The sequence below is a fragment of the Convolutriloba macropyga genome, chromosome 10, assembly GCF_964194025.1.
Source record: "Convolutriloba macropyga chromosome 10, txConMacr16.3, whole genome shotgun sequence".
In the NCBI taxonomy this organism is placed as follows: Eukaryota; Metazoa; Xenacoelomorpha; order Acoela; family Convolutidae; genus Convolutriloba; species Convolutriloba macropyga.
In genome coordinates, this window is record NC_134477.1 from 41,856,337 (window position 1) to 41,876,046 (window position 19,710).

General features: G+C 32.9%; 1 protein-coding gene across 5 annotated transcripts in view; it reads left to right on the forward strand.

The window, feature by feature from the left end:
• Window positions 1-807: 807 nt before the first annotated feature.
• Window positions 808-19,710, forward strand: part of LOC142348551 (uncharacterized) — a 48,521-nt gene continuing 29,618 nt past the window's right edge. Inside the window, exons 1-2 of one of the 5 annotated variants that reach the window (XM_075399934.1) lie at window positions 808-819; window positions 5,553-5,952. In XM_075399934.1, coding sequence (XP_075256049.1) covers window positions 5,600-5,952 — 353 coding nt within the window. In that variant the 5' untranslated portion in view covers window positions 808-819; window positions 5,553-5,599. Of the gene's footprint in view, window positions 820-1,749; window positions 1,811-5,319; window positions 5,953-19,710 lie in introns of those variants that run through there. The other 4 variants (XM_075399935.1, XM_075399936.1, XR_012760750.1 and 1 more) reach the window with 4 other exon arrangements.

A 19,710-nucleotide genomic window follows, 5' to 3' on the forward strand; every position in this document is an offset into this window, starting at 1 on the left:
CCAATTTTAACAGGATCGTTTTGACCTGCAAACTTTTTTTTATCGTCAAAACAATTTTCAAAAGGACCGAGTGTGTAAAGGTACAGAACGCTCATTTTCATCACTTTTAATAGCTTAGTTAACGTTCAAGAAAACCGCGAAAAACATTGAATTATGTGAGCGATCGCAGAAGGTGAACTTCGTGCAGCGTTGCGTAGGTGTTCTCAGTAGCGGTTGATTTCGTTCATTTCACAATATATAAAAAATCACCTTCGTGTACAGCTATTCACAACCCATGTCATTTCGACGTTTATCCACAGTTCGAAGCAGCCTGTTGCTCGAAAGAGGATTTATCCCAATCTATATTTAAGATCTGTATGATGAGTTTGTTTTGGTTGATTTGCTGTTTGATTTCAAACCTAATTTCACAAACTATTTCCACAAATCTGAACAATTCACGACAATTTACCAACAAAATCATTTTCAATTTTTTTCTGAATGGCGCTCAAACACCTGATAATATTAGTTCTTTTTTCTGTTTTTTTTCCTGATTTCTGATATTTGTCGAATATTGGAACTTTGAAAAATTAAAAAGGACAACAGCTTGACTTCTGAGAAACATTTTCAATCGAAATGAACAAAGCGTGAAAAGTGAAACGACAAGTGTACGATCATGAACAACTCATACTCAGCTTAAAAATTACTTAATATGATCAGTTGAAGATGACTTCTGATCACGATATTGATCACAAAACGCGTGATTAAATTAAATTATTGGGTTTTTCACGGCTTCCTTTTTCCCTATTATTCTCATTTTACCAACTTTCATTCTCTCTTTCAGTTGCACTCATTTACAGCAGAAAATCTCGATAAATTCGTAGAAGTGAGACATAGTAAACCGAAAGACAAAAAGTTATCGCTCAAATAACTTTACAAGGAAAAAATTTATACTGAACATCAAAAGTAAGTTAGCAACCTAAGTTTCAAGAAGTTTAAAAGAAATTTTAAATTTATAATTATACCTAATTATAACAACTTAATTTTTTTCACCTGTGTTCCCCACGTTATCATGGTTACCTATATCTAAACTTCAAGTGCAACGGTGCCTACTTTTGATGTTCAGCGTAGATCGAAAATTAGGATTGTTAACGTCTTCTGTATCAATTGAAGATCTAGAAAATTCTAATTGCTTCAGTTTACAGAAATTTGACAATGCTAATGGAGACCATCGATTCATATATAATACTGCCAGTTAGCGTAATCATCTGTAGGGGAGTCTTGCCCAAAATTTCAGAAATTTTAGCTCAAATTGAGACATGATAAAGTTTCACATGTTCGTGTGAAATTTGATCCACTCCAGTCAATGAGCAAGAGTAAGTTGAATCCCACGTGAAATCTGTTCAACTTGCTCATGCTTCAAAAATTTTTATCAAGATGTTGCAATTAGAACTCAAAACTTTATGAGCAAGTTGAACAGATTGCACGTCGGACTTAACATTGCTGCGAACGGAAAACTGGCCAACTTCTATCTAGATTTTCGCTGTGATTAGGCTGGCCAGTTTTTCTAATTTTAGATCTTTAAGCTTCTGATGATTTTGCGTGGATTGAGATTAAAACCAAAGAACCAAACACAGTTATGTTGACCAAAAGTAGGCTTCTAAGCAAGCAGGTTACTGCAATTGTTTACTTTTGTCAACGAGTGTAAACACGCTTAAAATATACTGAACGGCAAAATTAAGCTAGCCTACCCTAGTTTCACGAAATAAAATTCAATTTTTGATGAAATATTACTAACTTAAAAACAAATTTCGAATCAATTTTTACGCCACCCGTACCTATCTTTCAGAGTAATTCAGTACATAATCAGGAAGTTTTTCAGAAACAATTCAGTACTGATTCAGAGTCTGTTCATGTCACATTTGGCTCTGAAATTCTCTGATTCAGAGTCTGATTCAGACTCTGAATCAGACTCTGAATCAGACTCTGTTTTTTTTCTGATTCAGACTGTCAATCAGACTGTGAGTCAGACTCCGATTTTTCTCTGAACTAGGGTAAACGCATAACTATATTTGTGAGCCAAGCCAGGTTTTACCATTGTTTTTGTTCTCAGGTCCTTAAAAAATACAAATTCATACAATACCTGTAGAAATTGAAGAAATTTATATAATAGTTGTCGGAAATTTTCTCATGTCAAGTTAAAACTGATTTTTTGAGTTTTTCCAGCATGCTCTGTGTGATTTAAACCCTCCTCCTTTTTTATTCCGGGCTGGGGACCGGCAGTGGTGGAGTTACTGAAATGAACAATAGGAAAACTGGTATAGCATGGTAAAAAAAACCAAGCTTGTGAAGGTTTCCAAAACAAAAACAAGACGAAATTAAACATCAAAACAACACAAAACTAAAAAAAACATCCTATAGCTCAAAGAATGACTGAAATAGCCCATACAACCAGAGAAAACTGAATTATAATACAATAACAATAAAACTTATTTTTAGAAATGATTATAGACAAAATGCAACTTCTTCAAATAACGACGACTTTTTTTCAAATAATCATATTCTGACCAAATCGTTTGCCGATTCACAATTCAAACAGTCCATACAACTGTTTCTAAACCACAAATTCCGGAAAACTGCAACGTTTCACAATACAATAAAACCTATTTTTAAAAATGATTAAGAAGAAAATGCAACTTCTTTAAATAATGACAGCTTTTTTTTCAAAAAAACGTATTTTGGCCAATTCTTTTGCTGATTCACAGTTCACATAGCCCACAAAAATGGTTCTAAACCAAAAATGCAGGAAAACCGCAATATTTCACAGTACCAAAAAACCATTTTAAAACTGATTATAGAGAAAATTGCAACTTTTTAAATATAGACAACTTTTTTTCGAAAAATGTTTTGACCAAAAATTTGCAGAATCACAGCTCGAATCAGCCGTACAGCTGCGATTAAATCGGTTCTAAGTACTGAATGTATGAGTTTTTGTATGTTTCCACAGAAAATTTTTCAAAAAGCCTTTGAATAACGGTTAAAAAACCGATGAGAAGTTTTTTTTATACTTTCCTGCAGTGTTGTGGAAAGTTTCTGATTTTTATTTTGATCCAGAGCTAATCCAGAAAAGCATTCTGAATTTTCTTCTGATTCAGAACTAATTCAGAAATGCACTCTGAATTTTCTTCTGATTCAGAGAAATTCAGAGGACATAGATTCTGAATTTTGCTCTGATTCAGAGAGGTTTCAGAATCAATACAGAAAGTCAGAGAGTCAGTATTGAAGTTTAATATTATTCTGAAAAATGTTCTGATTCAGTTCTGATGCCGACTGAATGGAAGGTACGGGCATTGATTAGCTACTCTACACACTAAATAAAGTTAAGGTAAATTTATCTTAACGGAGTTACGGTAAACCGTTGTTTCAGGTAATTTTCAGGTAATGTTGAGGTAAGTTAAGGTAAGTTCAGGTAAAACAAAACTACCTGAAAGCTTCAGGTAAGTTAGTGTTTTTCCAGTTAAATTTACCTGAACTTTATATTTAGTGTGTAGTCCACTTGCATGCCTATGAAATACTCTTGTGTTAAGCATTAGAGTGATAAAAATGTGAAAAAAATTGATCTGGAAACAACTTTCTTTCGACTGTGAAACATGAATGGAGCTCATCAAATTGACATTTGGATTTCTGGTAAGTGAACGATGTCTTTCATCTGAGTTTCATATGTATGTAAGAGGACTAGCGTAGGGAATCAGTGGCGTAAAATTTGTTTTCGAAATTTGATTTTCAGTTGGAGAAATATTGAAATATTGCCTCAAAAATGAACTTTTAATAGCTGTAAACAGGGGGTGCTAACTTTTGCCGTTCAGTGTAATTGGTCAATCCCCCTTAAGCATGGTTTGCAATGTTCAAGAATTGAAAATGGAATATTGCAAAAATGTGGGGTCTATACCGTTTTCGGCTCCAAGTTTTTTATGCCCACTGTTACAGTTTTCAATTGTGTTTAATAGCCGCGTTCTCAATTCTAGGCGGCTATTATAGCGCTCTTATTTTTTTTACTTCATCTAACAGATTTTTGTTTCGTCTTACCGTGACTTCTTGGAATTGTCTTTTTCAATGACTTACCTCACTCAAAAAAATGACTTCTGAGCTCACTTATGAAACTTTAAATTTTATGAAAATTTACTTATTAAAGGTCAATAGTGTGCATCTAAGTATTGGCAAACATATGCCCTAATTCTTGAATATTAGAGTCTTGAGTTTGTGATTTCGAATATTAATTTAAGGATCTTTTCCGTTTGTGCCCCCCCCCCAAATATTGCACGTGCGTATAGGGGGTGCAAATAATATGCGCCCACTAAGCTGAGGGGGCACAAACGAAAAAGATCCTAATTTTGAAAAACCCTATTAGGGCTTTCTCCTTATAGAGCTTATGTGTCTCATAAAAATGACAGTCCGAAGCTAAACCAAAAAGTCTAGTGGTCTATTAAAGGATTGGTGGTCGATCTGTGTATTTTATTTCTATAGTTGTTTCAATTGATGTAACGCCACAAGCTTCTATGGCGACTATTTTCTGGCAATTGGCCGGCTAAGTTGTCATATAGCACTTTGCTGTAGGAAAAATAGGGCGCAAGCCTGGGGACGTACAAGATTTATGTCCACTAAGTCGGGGGCCGTTGCTTCTTGCCATTGAGTGATAAAGAGTGACATTGAATTGATAGCTAGCCTATACCGTTTTCGACTCCAAGTTTTTTATGCCCACTGTTACAGTTATCAATTGTGTTGTCATATAACGCTTTGCTGTAGGAAAAATAGGGCGCGAGCCTGGGGGCGTGCAAGATAAGCCGGGGGCCGTTGCTTCTTGCCATTGCGTGATAAAGAGTAACAATCAATTGAAATTTGGGAGTTTTGCTTCGTCAAACTAAAATGGTGAAAACATAACCTTTGACGTTACTTATTAGATTATTAACGGGAAAAGTATGTTAGCACTCATAATTACTACGAAAAAAAATACTCCAAATATTAAGTTACTCCAAATTAAATTCACATTTTGAAAAGTTTTTCACCATGTGTCCCCTACACTAGTCCTCTTGTCTATCTATGGAAATCAGATAAAATGCAAAGTTCACTTAATAAAAATCCCATTGTAAAGTTGATGAGATCCAAGTTTGACAGTAAAAAGAACATTGTCAAAAGATCACAATTTATTCACATCTTCTCTCTCTCTCTCTCTCTCTCTCTCTCTCTCTCTCTCTCTCTCTCTCTCTCTCTCTCTCTAATGGTTAACACAAGAGCAAACTTAGCCATAGTTGAACAAACTTGAAAACATATGATGTCTTGAGTCATTTTCTTATTATGAAATTGACTGAAGTTCCTGAAGTCAACATAGAAATTTCTGATAATTAGCGCTGCGTTTTACTTGGAATTGACAGATACGTCAAATTTGCAGCTCAAAAACCGGGTACTGATAACAAAATTTGCATGCTCTAACAATATCAATTCCTGAGAAAATAGGAAGAAGAGTATTAAACTGATTTTTTTACTGAGTGCAGCTGATCTTTTAATTATTCATTTTTTAGTTCTCAATTTTTATATCTTAACCTGTATTCACTTTTTTCTGTATCATATGCTGACATTTTCAATGATGCAATTTCCTGAAAGAAAAGTTTATACAATGATTATAACTGTGGTGTTACTAATGTTAACATTGCTCTATTCTGTGCAGCAATATCTCATTACTAACCAGCAGCTACTGGCTACTTGCACAAAAGTAGACCCCAAATACAACGACAAAAAAACCGAAGCAGATCCCCAGTCCCTTAACCTTGACGGGTGCTATCATGTATACTTGGACGTGGGATCAAATCGAGGAAATCAAGTGAGGAAACTATTCGAACCCGAGAAATATCAGAATGCGAGTGCAATTCAAATTTTTGACAAATACTTTGGTCCTGTGAAACACCGACGAAAAGTTTTCAGGTATTTGTTAATAGCCATCGAAGTCAGAGTCGGATATTATAGTGCCCTATTTTCTTCAACATTGTGTCGCCAATTTCCGAAAAATCGAGCATAAGCATTTTTTCGGGCATTTTAACGCCCCAGGTTTTAAGATTAGAGTTGTAAGCACGTCTGGAAACGAGTTACACTAAGCTAATTTAGCTCCAATTAGCTTGAAGTTTGGATATGTGCACTCAATTTTTCACAGAGTTTTTGGGGCTAGCGTAAAAACTTGGAACAATCTGTCGTCACTAAATTCAGGCCAAAATTACCTTTCTTCCAACTTTCTTCCAAACAACTATAAAAGTACCAATTGGACCAAAATAAAAACTCAATTGATGATTAAATTTCCCCATGTATACTACACTGAACGGCGAAAGCAAGTTAGCACCCTCTATTTTCACGAAGTAACATTCAATTGTTGAGGCAATGTTACTCAACTTAATTTCTAATTTCGAAAATTTTTTTTACATCATTTATCCCATACACTATTCCTCTCGTGCACCTATAAAATTCAAATAAAAACAACGTTCACTTGCCAGAAACCTCTATGTAAACTTGATAAACTCCATCTACGGTTCATAGAAAAAAATGTCGCAAGATGTAATATATTTCCAAGTTTGTTCAAATGCGATTGAGTTTACATTTGCGTTTAACATTAGAGAGAGAAAACATGCAAATAGTTAGTGATCTTGTGACAACATTTCCAATGTATGAAACGTAGATGGAGCTCATCAACTTTACATTGGGGTTTCTGTTAAAAGAACGTTGTTTTTGTCTAAATTTCATAGTTACACGAGAGGAAAAGTGTAGGGGATCAATAGTGTTAAAAGTGTTTTCGAAATTTGATTTTTTGTTGGGATAAAATTGCCTCAAAAATTGAATTTTTACCTGAAAAAATATGGGGTGCTAAATTACTTCGCCGTTCAGTATAATTGCGGAAAAAGTGGATAAACAGCATTTTGGCAATTACACTTATCAATATTCACAAGAAAATAAGTATTTGAAATTGGTTGCAAGCAACTACAAACAAATTCAAGCAATTAGTTTTTAGGCTAATTACTTGTTCAAGGTTGTGGAGCATTATTTCCAAGTGTTGCGTAACTACATTTTGTGTTTGAAAATGGTATATGAACCTCATTCGTCACCTCATTCCACAAAACAAAAATTTTAATTGAAGTTGCATTTTCGTATATCAGCCACGTAAAGGATTCAAAGACATTGAATTGTATTTTGGGGCTGTGATTTTCTTGCGAATCGTAGTAGTACCAGCACCGCCACAGCCACCCTCAGAAAATCTAAGTGATTTCGCGCCGCCAATGGAGCTCCCATTGACATCAACTGTAATTGCGGAGCCACCCTCAAGACCAAAAAGGAAAGCCGCTACCAAAGCATCTGCAGCAATACAGCCATTAAAAAGAAAAAGATCTTCTCCGTCAATCGCGGAATCAGACGAATCATTAGCGTCTGTCCAAACATGCCCTCCAAAATCTTCCTCGTCTAAAGCACCTTCACGAAACAAAAGAAGGCAGCTAATTAAACAAACTCAAATCAAAAATAAGTCGATTGTATCTTCAATCAAGAAAGCCGCAGCTCAGAGCCAAGATGTGGAAACCGACTGTACAGTAAGACAGTGTTACCCAGTACAGATGTTTCCGACTCAGTATTATATCTCACCAAACTACGAGGGACGAGAAACGTCCAAGACAGTCGGCGAAGCTGAGAGACTATATGAAAGTGATTCAGATTAAAACTTGCAAAAACATTGAAGGATTTGTGGTATAATAGTACATTTTTAGTTTAAGTTTATTATTTGGTGTTGCTAATTTGGTTCATTTTCTGTTTAACTTAATTTAGTTCATTTATCTACATTTAATTTTGTTCATTCAACTTAATTTTGAAGATCAAATTTTAAGATTTCATACTTGTAAATTTTGTTTACATCCTGCATATGATCTTTTGTCTGATCACGTTGTCTGATGATGATAAGTTGCCGCATTTAGTATTGTTAACGTATGAACAATTTTTTAAGCAGTTTCTGTTAATTTGTCTAATTTCATTCTTCTCAATTTCATAATTCAAAATAGTTGACTCTCTCTCTTAATTAGGAATTCCGATCTCGCAAAGTTCGGCACAAAGGCGGAACGAAACACAGATCTGCAAATTTACGCAAACAGACGCCCAAAACTCCCCACGGGAAAAACAACGGAGGAACTCATACACCACCATGCAAAGGAATCAAGGAAAAAATTAGAAGGTGGAAAGAAAATGAAACACAGAAGAGTAGCAGATGACGTCAGCACAGTGTCGTCTATTCACTCCAATGTTACACGCGCCCTCCGAGTAAGAATGCCGACTAAGCCAAAGAAACAACAGACAACGGCGCCGCCAAATCAAACCACAGCGTCAAATAACGATCTCGCGGTGCCAATGGAATTACCGACTTCAAGTATCGTTATCGCGGAGCCACCAAGCAGACCAAACAGAAAAGCAGCTTCGAAAGCATCCGCCGCGCTACTTCCCTCAAAGAGAAAACGCTCTGCCATATCGACCACAGAATCGGACGAATCTGTGACTCCAATTCAATCATGCCCCCCAACACCAAGTACTGCAGCAATTGGAAAACAGAAAAGACGGCAAAACCTTAAAAAACAACAAATCGAAAACAAGTCTATAATCTCGGCAATACAAACTGCTGCAGCACAGTCCAATCAAGAAGAGTTAAACTTCACAGTCGGCCCAAGCTCTCCAACAACCTCCTATCCAACTCAATTCTACGTCTCTCCCAATTACGAGGAACCAGAGTTGTCTATGACAGTTGGCGAAGCAGAAAGATATTATGAAAGTGAAAGCGATTAATGAGTAAAACTGGGCATTCAAAACTCTGATTAAAACATTACAGTATTAATTATTTTAACAAGTACATATTGACTATTAATTTTCTGATAAATAACATGTTATTTATTTTCGCCAAGGGGGAAATGTGGTATAATAGTACATTTTTAGTTTAAGTTTATTATTTGGTGTTGCCAATTTGGTTCATTTTCTGTTTAACTTAATTTAGTTCATTTATCTACATTTAATTTTGTTCATTCATTTAACTTAATTTTGAAGATCAAACTTTAAGATTTCATTCTTGTAAATTTTGTTTACATCCTGCGTATGATCTTTTGTCTGATCACGTTGTCTGATGATGATAAGTTGCCGCATTTAGTATTGTTAACGTATGAACAATTTTTTAAGCAGTTTCTGTTAATTTGTCTAATTTCATTCTTCTCAATTTCATAATTCAAAATAGTTGACTCTCTCTCTTAACTAGATTTCGATTCGCCAAAGTCTAAATTCAGACGTATCAAAAGTTTGGTATCCTTCGCTAAGCGAAATACACTACAAATAATTAAACGCGATTTCGCTCCGCCAAATCAGCCTAAAACTTGTAACTCAAATAGTCAATATTCAAACAACAAAATAAAGCCTTAAATCGCTCCGCCAATTCACTCTTAAATTGGCCGAAGTAAAGAACACTAATTGGCACTACGAAACAATTCAAATCTACAGTTTGTAAATCTGTACGACAGGATTATTTATAGTAATCAGTAAATATGTTATTAATTTTCTGATAAACCACTTCGAGGTTTATTTTCGCTGAGGGGGAAATGTGGTATAGTATGACATTGTATTAAAAAGGGGCTATTGATTTGCTTACACCAAATCTGTTTAATTTTAAGTTATTTTAAATTAGTTCCTTTTGTTTTCAATTAGTTCACATTTCCATGGTCAATTTCCTGTTTGAAGATCAAATCATCATATTTCACGTCTCGTTTATATAATTTGTTTACAAAGTTTGTCCGAAAATCCTGTCTGTTCATGTAATCTTGTGATTTGAGTTGCCGCGTTTGGAGATATTTTGTTGTGATCAAATTGTTGATCAAATTTAGTTAATGTTGATTTCCTCAATCTGCTCAATCCGTAATTCAAGTTTAGTTACCTCTATTTATTCTCAAATTCGCTCCGCCGAGAAACGTCCAAGACAGGGACGAGAAATGTCCAAGACAGTCGGCGAAGCTGAGAGACTATATGAAAGTGATTCAGATTAAAACTCGCAAAAACATTGAAGGATTATTTATAGTAATCAGTAAATATGTTATTAATTTTCTGATAAACCACTTCGAGGTTTATTTTCGCTGAGGGGGAAATGTGGTATAGTATGACATTGTATTTAAGGGGGGCTATTGATTTGCTTACACCAAATCTGTTTAATTTTAAGTTATTTTGAATTAGTTCATTTTGTTTTCAATAATTTCACATTTCCATGGTCAATTTCCTGTTTGAAGATCAAATCTTCATATTTCACGTTTTGGAGTCAAATATGACTTCCAGAAAGGACTATTTGAAAGACTTTATTATTTAAATAGATAAAGAGTGAAAATACTCTTCCCTGATTGGATATAAAAGGGAATAATATCTTTCCTTTTTATCCTTTAGATGTTTACCCATTTACCCCTCTTCTCAGAAGAGAAAGTTATTTAGTCAGTACAGTTCACCACCTGATATACTAATAAAGTATATTTCTCTCTCTCTACTCCGCTCTTGTTTTGTATTGAGATATGCGTTAGACTTTAGCATTGGGGCCCGTGCACTGTCTACTGAAGCTCAGATAGAAGAGTAACAGACTAGAGATATAGAACTTTAGTTAGTCAGTTAAGCCTTAAGAGTACACCTTATTCTTGAGACAACCATAAGACAGTTCCAGAAGTATCCTAATAAAGTTAAGCTCAGAACACGTCTTAGTTTCGTTTATATAATTTGTTTACAAAGTTTGTCCGAAAATCCTGTCTGTTCATGTAATCTTGTGATTCGAGTTGCCGCGTTTGGAGATATTTTGTTGTGCGACCAGTGCTGAACTAAATTGGGTAAACAAACAAAAAAACATCGAATAAATAACAAAAGTATTGTTGGTAAACATAACGCATATAAAGAAAAAAGAACATTAAAATGGCCTACAACTATAATGAACAAACAAGTACTATCAATTTCCTAATACCATTTACAATTGCTAACGATTGTCCACAAGAAAATCGTGATATTATATACAGAATAATACGAAACTTGAAAAACAACCTCTTTAAGGAAACAAAACATATACAACAGATTAACATACATAGAAACCATCTAGTACATTATCTACCAGTAATACTACTGGATAGAGACCAATATAACAAACATTACACATTCACACTAATAGATGAAAAAGGAAATAAAAAGATATTTTTTAATTTCCAAAATGAAACATCACTATCGGATATTTTTAAGATATTCTTGAAAAGACATGAGGAATCACAAGATAAAACAAAAGTGACAGCTGTAACATCCACTACGTAAGAAACACTAAGGAATACAGCCGGATACTTAAACGAACATCGTCAACAAATACAGTCAGTAAACGATAAATTAAGATTAGACATAAAAAATTATAACAATTGGCTAACAAAAATAATCGAATTAAAACCAGATTTGAGAACACGAACATTAGATATCATAAAAATAGTATCTGAATTTACATTCCTATTTTGGTTAGATAACTTTGAACACATTAATGAAAAACGAGCTCAATTCGGAGAAACATTTCCGGAGGAAATTAGTCATTTATGTGATGAACTCCAAAACATTTGGAATAGCAAACACTACTCAGAACATTTTGAAAGCACATTAAAAATATGCTCTGATAGCATAAATTTCATCGAAGGATTACAAAGTCATGTAAAAATCACGGATCAATGTCAAACAGGATCTTCTTCATTTAACTTATCAAGAAGCCTAACATCGACATCAACACCTAAAGACATTCAAACAAATAATAACTTACAAACAAAACAAAAATCAACACTCAAACCTGATAAACAATTAACATCGAATTTATTTGGAAATCAACAAAACATAGACGAAGACATAGATATCTCAGATTCCGAAGAAAGAGAGATAAGATTTGAAAATCAACTACCACCATCAGTGAACCAAAATGCTCGACGGAAATATCCAATGAGAGATAATAGAAACAATACCTATATTAGTTCTCTAAATGATAACCAAGAATATCACGAACAATATTGGATACAACAAACAAATAATTACATAGAACTAAAAAATGAAATAACAACTACAGTAACAAATCACACAAATAAACTAATAGATGATCTGGAAATGAAATATCAACAGATGAATAAAAGAATGGAAAAAAGACAAGAAGAAGCACTAGAAATGGTATTCAACAGATTAGATAAAACACTGGATAACATAAATAGACAAACAAACCTCAGAACAGAAAATGAACAATTATTCACTAACAGGAATATAGACAATACTACGAACGAAAATATACAAATTAAAAATAGACAATACAATCGACAACAAGAAAATCGGAATAGAAGAACCAATTCTATCACAGCAGAAGAAAGAGAAACAACCGTAGTAGAACCTCCTCTACCCTTTTATAAACAATTGACATCAATGAGTATAAACGAAGAACCTCAAATAGAACAAAGCATCAGCAGTGGTTCAGTACCCACAACAATAAGACCTTTCGATGGTACAGACCCAGCATATACTGTTGAAGAATACTTAAACAGTATAGTTGCAGCTATGATCTTTAGCAGTGGTATAGAACCAGTAAACAAACCTGGACATCACCAATGGAAAGTAAAAAGAGCAGCTTTAATACTACATACCCTACAAGGACCTGCACAAAAATTGTATTCAACATTTCCAAGTGAAACAAAATTAGATTAGGAAATATTTTGCAAAGAATTTTCAGATATGTTTGACTCTGAAAAGTCAAAACAACAAGCAAAAATAATATTACAACAACTACAAAAACATACAAACGATCACTAAGATCATTAGCACTGAGAATAGAAACTCTCGTAAAAACTGCATATTCACTATACACAGAAGATTACAGAAATAGCGTAATGAACCAAACATTTATTAGATGTTTAGATAACGAACTAAAAACAGCAGCATAAAAAAAACATGCGAATCATAAACAAACGCCAAGAGAACCGGAAATGCCATTCAAAACATTGGTAGAAAAAATAGACCAAATGGATCTAACAAGAACTATAACAAATAATCACAAACGACTTTATGAAGTTAATCAGAGTACAAGTAATATCAATGACGATCTAAAACAAATGAATATAGCCTGTAACAATATCAACGAACTTAACCAAAACGATCTAGAACAATTTGAAGGAACAATATGTAACGTCCTTAACGGAATTAATAATACATATGACAAAAAGAACTTTAAAGGTAGACCAAAATTGGCATTGTTTTGTTGCTATTGCAGCTCACACGGACATACTAAAGGTAGATGCTTCAAAAGACCACGTCGAGAAAGCATAGCACGACCAAAAGAAAGATCATTCTATGGTCACATGAAAAATAATCAAAACTTACCAAACAGAAAAATTGATTCAAATAACATTAACGGAAGACAATTACCACCAACATCACCGATATATAATAATTCACGAAGTCGAACCCCATACAGATCACAATCACGAAACAATTATAATAACAACGTAAATCCTAGAGATAATAGGAATTATCAAGGATATCGAAAATCACATAATTACAATAACAGAAATACAAGTTATAATAGAAACAATTACAGTAGAAGCAGAGGAAACAGCTACAATAGAAATAACAATCATAACAGATACAATAGTAGATCAAGTTCAAGATATACAGACAGAAACAACTCAAGACAACAATCACCATATAACAGAAATAATAATTACAATAACAATAACAGACAAAGATTCAAACAGAAACGACAGATATAGACAACGTTCAAGTAGTAACAATAAAAATTACTCAAACAACAATAACAGAGACGACAGGAGAAATTCATCACAAAGAGAACAAAATCAAAGAAATTACTCTACAGAACGACGAAATGAAGGAAATAAATATAACAGTATTAATAACAAAAACAGAATAAATAACATTAAGTCAGAAAAACAAAACAATGATCCACCAGGAATTGACGAATACGAATACACATCAGAGTCATCAGACGAAGACCAAGAGATATTAGATAAATTCTATAACGCAAACGAAGATACATGCAATACATTAATAAACACATTAGAAAGTAACCCTACATGGATATTACCGATGTATCAATGTAATAAATTTGAACAAGATTTCACTAAACAAAAATCAATTTTAGAAATTGGTTTTCTACTGGATTCAGGAGCAACATTAAATCTACTCAATGAAGATACTTGGAATGAGATAAAATATAATAACCCAGAAATACAATTGGAAAAAGCAAACAAAACATTAACTGCAGCGAACAACACTACAATAGAAACATGCGGAACAGTCAAATTACCTCTAACACCAGATAGAATCTCGAATAACAGAAACAAACCCCAAAATAATTTTTACATTCATTTTTATGTAACCCAATGCAATCATAACATCCTAGGCACCCCTTTCTACAAAGAATATATTGAAACGATAAACGTAAACACCAATAGACTAACCTTAAATACAAATACAATCCTAGAAAACGATATTATATTCTATATGAACAGTACAAAAGGTTACCCGTATTACTCTCGATTATACCCAATATTTAACAGAGAAACAATTTATATCGAACAGAACCAAAATAAAAGCATAACATTTCCAATACCTATATTTAAACAAATGAAAAAATCAAATGAAAAAACAATTCATAAATCACATTTCTATTTTGAACCGATAAACAAATATCACTATATCTTTTACAGATATAAAAGACTTCACAGCAGATGAAGAGTACTTCATACACATTTTACTAAATAACAAAAATAGACATAGAATAACCATAAATACAGGGTTAATTGGTTTCATGAATAGAAATATTACATTTAAAAAACAAGATAACGAATTATATCAAACAAATTCAATTGACTTATTCACAGCATTGTATCATCTGACATACGAAAGCGAATACGATATTAATGAAATACTAAACATACAAGAAAACGAAACAATCGAACAAGTAGCAACATTTGAAAGAAAACCAAACTTTAAATGCAAATTTAATATTAACAAATATTCAGAACAAGAAAAAGAATTTATAAAAATGTTTGATTTTCAGCATTCACACTTAACACAAGAAAAAATTCGAAAAAGTAGTAAAAATCATATTACAATACAAACAAGTATATGCAACAACAAAATTTGACGTCGGGAAAACAAAAGTAAAATTGAACCTACCGATGAAAAAAGATGCAATTTTCAAAAAACAACGAATAAGCAAAGTACCGATACACCCTCGAGAAAGAATACAAAAACTATTAGACATATGAAAAAAATACGACATCATTGCACCCGTTAACAAAGAACAACTGTCAACAGGGAACACATTTACAAATCCAGTAATAATACTGCGAAAAGGCGAATCTCTAAAAATCGTGCTAGATGCAAGATACTTGAACAGCATGATAGATGAATCCAAATGTAACTGGCCAATCGAACCAGTTGATGTAGCCCTAACAAGGATTAACGGAACAATATTCACAACAGCAGATCTAAATAGCGCATATAACCAAATACCACTCGACGAAGAATCAATGCGATATACACATTTTACAATCGGAAATGAACAATATTGTTTTAAACGCTTATTCTACGGAATATCAATCGGACCAGCAGCATTTGCATCAATACTAACGCATTTTTTATATACCTTAATTAGAAAAGGAACAGTCATTACATACGTAGATGACATATTTATCCAAACAAATTCAAATGAACAAATGTTCGAAACATTGATAGAGTATCACAAAATACTACTTAAAAAAAATTCAAAGCAGCACCCGACAAAACATATTTTATGTTAAAGAAAGTAAAATTCTTAGGACATATAATTGAAGATAAAAAATGAAACCACTTACATCACGGATTGACGGATTCCAAAAACTGGAACCACCGACGAGTATGAAAGCTTTACAGCGATACCTGGGAACAATAAATTTCCTAGCGAAATACGTATATGGTATGCAACCAATACCTCAACCATTATATAATCTCTTACACAAAGAGAACGATTTTAAATGGACAAAAGAACATCAAACAATTTTTGAACAAATGAAAAGAACAATAACACATAAACTCGAATTAACGATGCCAGACACTAAAAAACCATTTTACATCATAACAGACGCATCCAACACAGGCATTGAAGCAGCATTATTACAACAGCATCCAACTGAAAAGAAGATCAGATTAATATCAGCAAACTCTAGACTATTCACACCAATTGAAATGCGACTATCTACATTAAATAGAGAATGCTCAGCGATCATATTCGCCCTAACGGAATATGAATTCCTACTAACAGGTTCAAATCATCCAATTATTCTATTTACAGACCACAAACCAATAATCTATCTATTTACACAAAAGAAAAAACCGAATCACAGAGTTTACAGATTTCAACTTATACTAATGAAATTTCCAAATTTACACATTATTTGGACAGAAGAGAAAAACCTAGCCCTACCCGATCTTCTTAGCAGAACAATAGATGAAGAACATTTTACTAAAACACAAGACATTACAGTAGAAATACCGGAAAACATAAAATTCTTTTTTGCAAAAACACCATTTACAAATAGCCTAGAATGCAAATACAGCATATGTAATAACACAGATGAAGACAATAAAGAAAAAACACACTATCCAGTTTTAGCCAGCATACATAATAACTATTTCGAAATCAACATTGATAAGAACGAATATCACCCAATCTCATACGAGAAGTATAACACAGAGACAAAAACAAATTTAATACCGAAATACAAACCAAAAACAAAAAATTGGCAATCACCAATTGTAGAAAAAGACGATTTGATTATAGAGAAAAACCAAAAAGGACCATACACTGGTCACCATGACGATGACTATCTTAGACTAATTAACAATGTTAAACAAGAAAATAACTACGATAACGCAAAAGTAACAGACGTTTTCTATGATGAAAAAACGAAAATCACAGAAGATCTCATTAGAGAAACACAAATCATAGACCCAGTACTTCACAAAGTAAAAATTTGGAAAAAACATAACAATAAACCACATTCAGTAACAATGGACATACGCGGAAACAAAGGACTCTTTGCATATTATAGAAAGTTTAAATCAATAGTAATTGACGAAAAAACTGGAATAATTAAAATTATTATTAGAATTCACAAAAGCACAATCCAAAGAATATGCTTACCATTAACATTACTACTATGTGTTTTCTACGAAAATCATTGCACAGACACAGTTGGCCATACAGGACTTGAAAAAACAAAAAGAAACATAATGGAGAAATACTATTTTCCAAATCTAACAACCTGGATAAAAATCCTAACAGCAGATTGTATACAATGCCAAACAAACAAAGTATTTGCAAACACAAAAACAACAAGTAAAAAAGAACAATTAGCACCGACAAAATCATAATTTAATGAAATGATAATGATAGATACAAAAGGACCCATCCACCCATCATCCGAAGGGAATAATTTTATCTTTGTAATAGTAGATGCATTTTCACACTATGTAACAATTATGTGTGCAACCAAAAATAATGCACATTATGCATTCACAGCATTATTTGAACATTGGTTTATGAAATTTGGACTACCAGAAGAAATTCGTTCCGATAACGGATCAGAATACTTTAATACACAATTAACACATTTATGTAACTACTTTGAAATCAAGTTTAAACCAAGTACAACATATGCACCTTGGACAAACGGATTAGTAGAAGGGACAAACAGAATAATCGGACACTTTATCAGAACATTATTAGACGAGAAATATCACAATTGGTCAAGGAAAGCAAAGTTCTTTCCATATGCATACAATACTCAATACCAAACACGATTAGGTATGTCACCATACGAAGTCGTTTTCAACCAAAAACCAAGAAAACCAACAAAAATAAAACTTGGAACAACAACAGACGAAATGGGAAATTGCAACCCAACGGAAAAAAGTGCATGTAACACACAACCAGCACATACTCATATGGAAAAACAATTCAGCCATGCAAAGATAGCAAAGTTGCAAAAAGGAACATTTGCTAAATGGTTCCTTGATAAAGAAAAACACTATAATGATACATATCGTACAATTACAAAAATACTTCAAAACCGCAAAAAGTTAACAGATGAGATGAATCTACGATTTCGCACAGCAAAACCACTTGAGAAAAATACTTTTGTATTAGTAACAAATCATCAACAAATTGACGGCGTATCTAATAAATTACTACCACTAAAAACAGGACCATATCTTATCATAGATAAACCTACAGAAACAACATACATATTAAAAAATAACAATAAAGAATATGTAACAATATACAGAAATCATATAGTACCGTTTTATCCGAAAGAAAAACATATTAAACTAGAATTACAAAACTAATTACTAACGAACGAAATTCCAATATTAAAACAACCTACTATACAAACATCACACAAGAAACATATAGCACAAGATGACATTCAACAGACTCATAGTTACAATCTTCGTGAGGAGAAAATACTATTAATACACTAACGAAAAGAACAATAATACATAATATTATTATTAATAATAATAATAATAATAATAATAATAATCAATTTAACACTAAAAACTAATAACCCGTGCTACATAAATAACCCATATTAATACAACGCTATTCAGTGTATTTGTAACAACCAACATTAACGAATTCACACATACGTACCGAAAAAGTAACCCACTATGGATTGAAGTCTCAACTTTTATAATCTCACTCTAATACTATCATCACTAACACATATCATATTACACATATACTCGAAAATTTCTAACATTATAAAATATTCATTTCATTTGGCTAACTATACCAAAAGTCATTTCATGATAATTCGTATATACAGGTATCATTAGTAAAACTGCTAAACAGATGCAGTAACCGTTTAATGATATAGTACTACCTAATATAATCGATTTTTGAAAATCATCCTCATAGAGTATTCGAAATATCACCTATGAACCATCCGAAAATCTTTCATATTACAACAATAAATCCATCTCTACGTACACGCCTATGTATATTCCCATCTACATTCACTATTTTAACGGGCACACATACCTAACCCGAACCTTGTGTGCAGAACCAAAAATACTAGAAAAGAAACGATAAATATATCTAAATTAATATTCTAAGAACATACTCCAAACATAAATACACATGAAGTGAATTAAAAACAAATAGTACTAAAAGGTGCTATTAATCACCTAACCACTAACCAACTATAACACATTAGATTATACCCCGAGATATATCATCATAATTTTCGGACAAGTTATAAATTCCGATATTCAAATTTCAAAAATTTCACAAATATATTTGGGAACAACCATTACCAAATATTTTAACACCTCTTAGTGGATACTTCATCTAAATCAACAAAATATAAAAACACAAAGGAGATCTAACTGTTTTGTAACACTGGAAGCTTAAACATACGTTATACATACATCCTCTGATAAACCATCAGTTAGCAAACGCCCACCCAGACACACAGCCACCATTGCCATCGATAACCATTGTCATTGATAACAATTGTCATCGATAACCATTGTCATCGATAAAAAAAGAAATAACAAAGATTCAAACAACAAATAACAAATAAAACATATCCA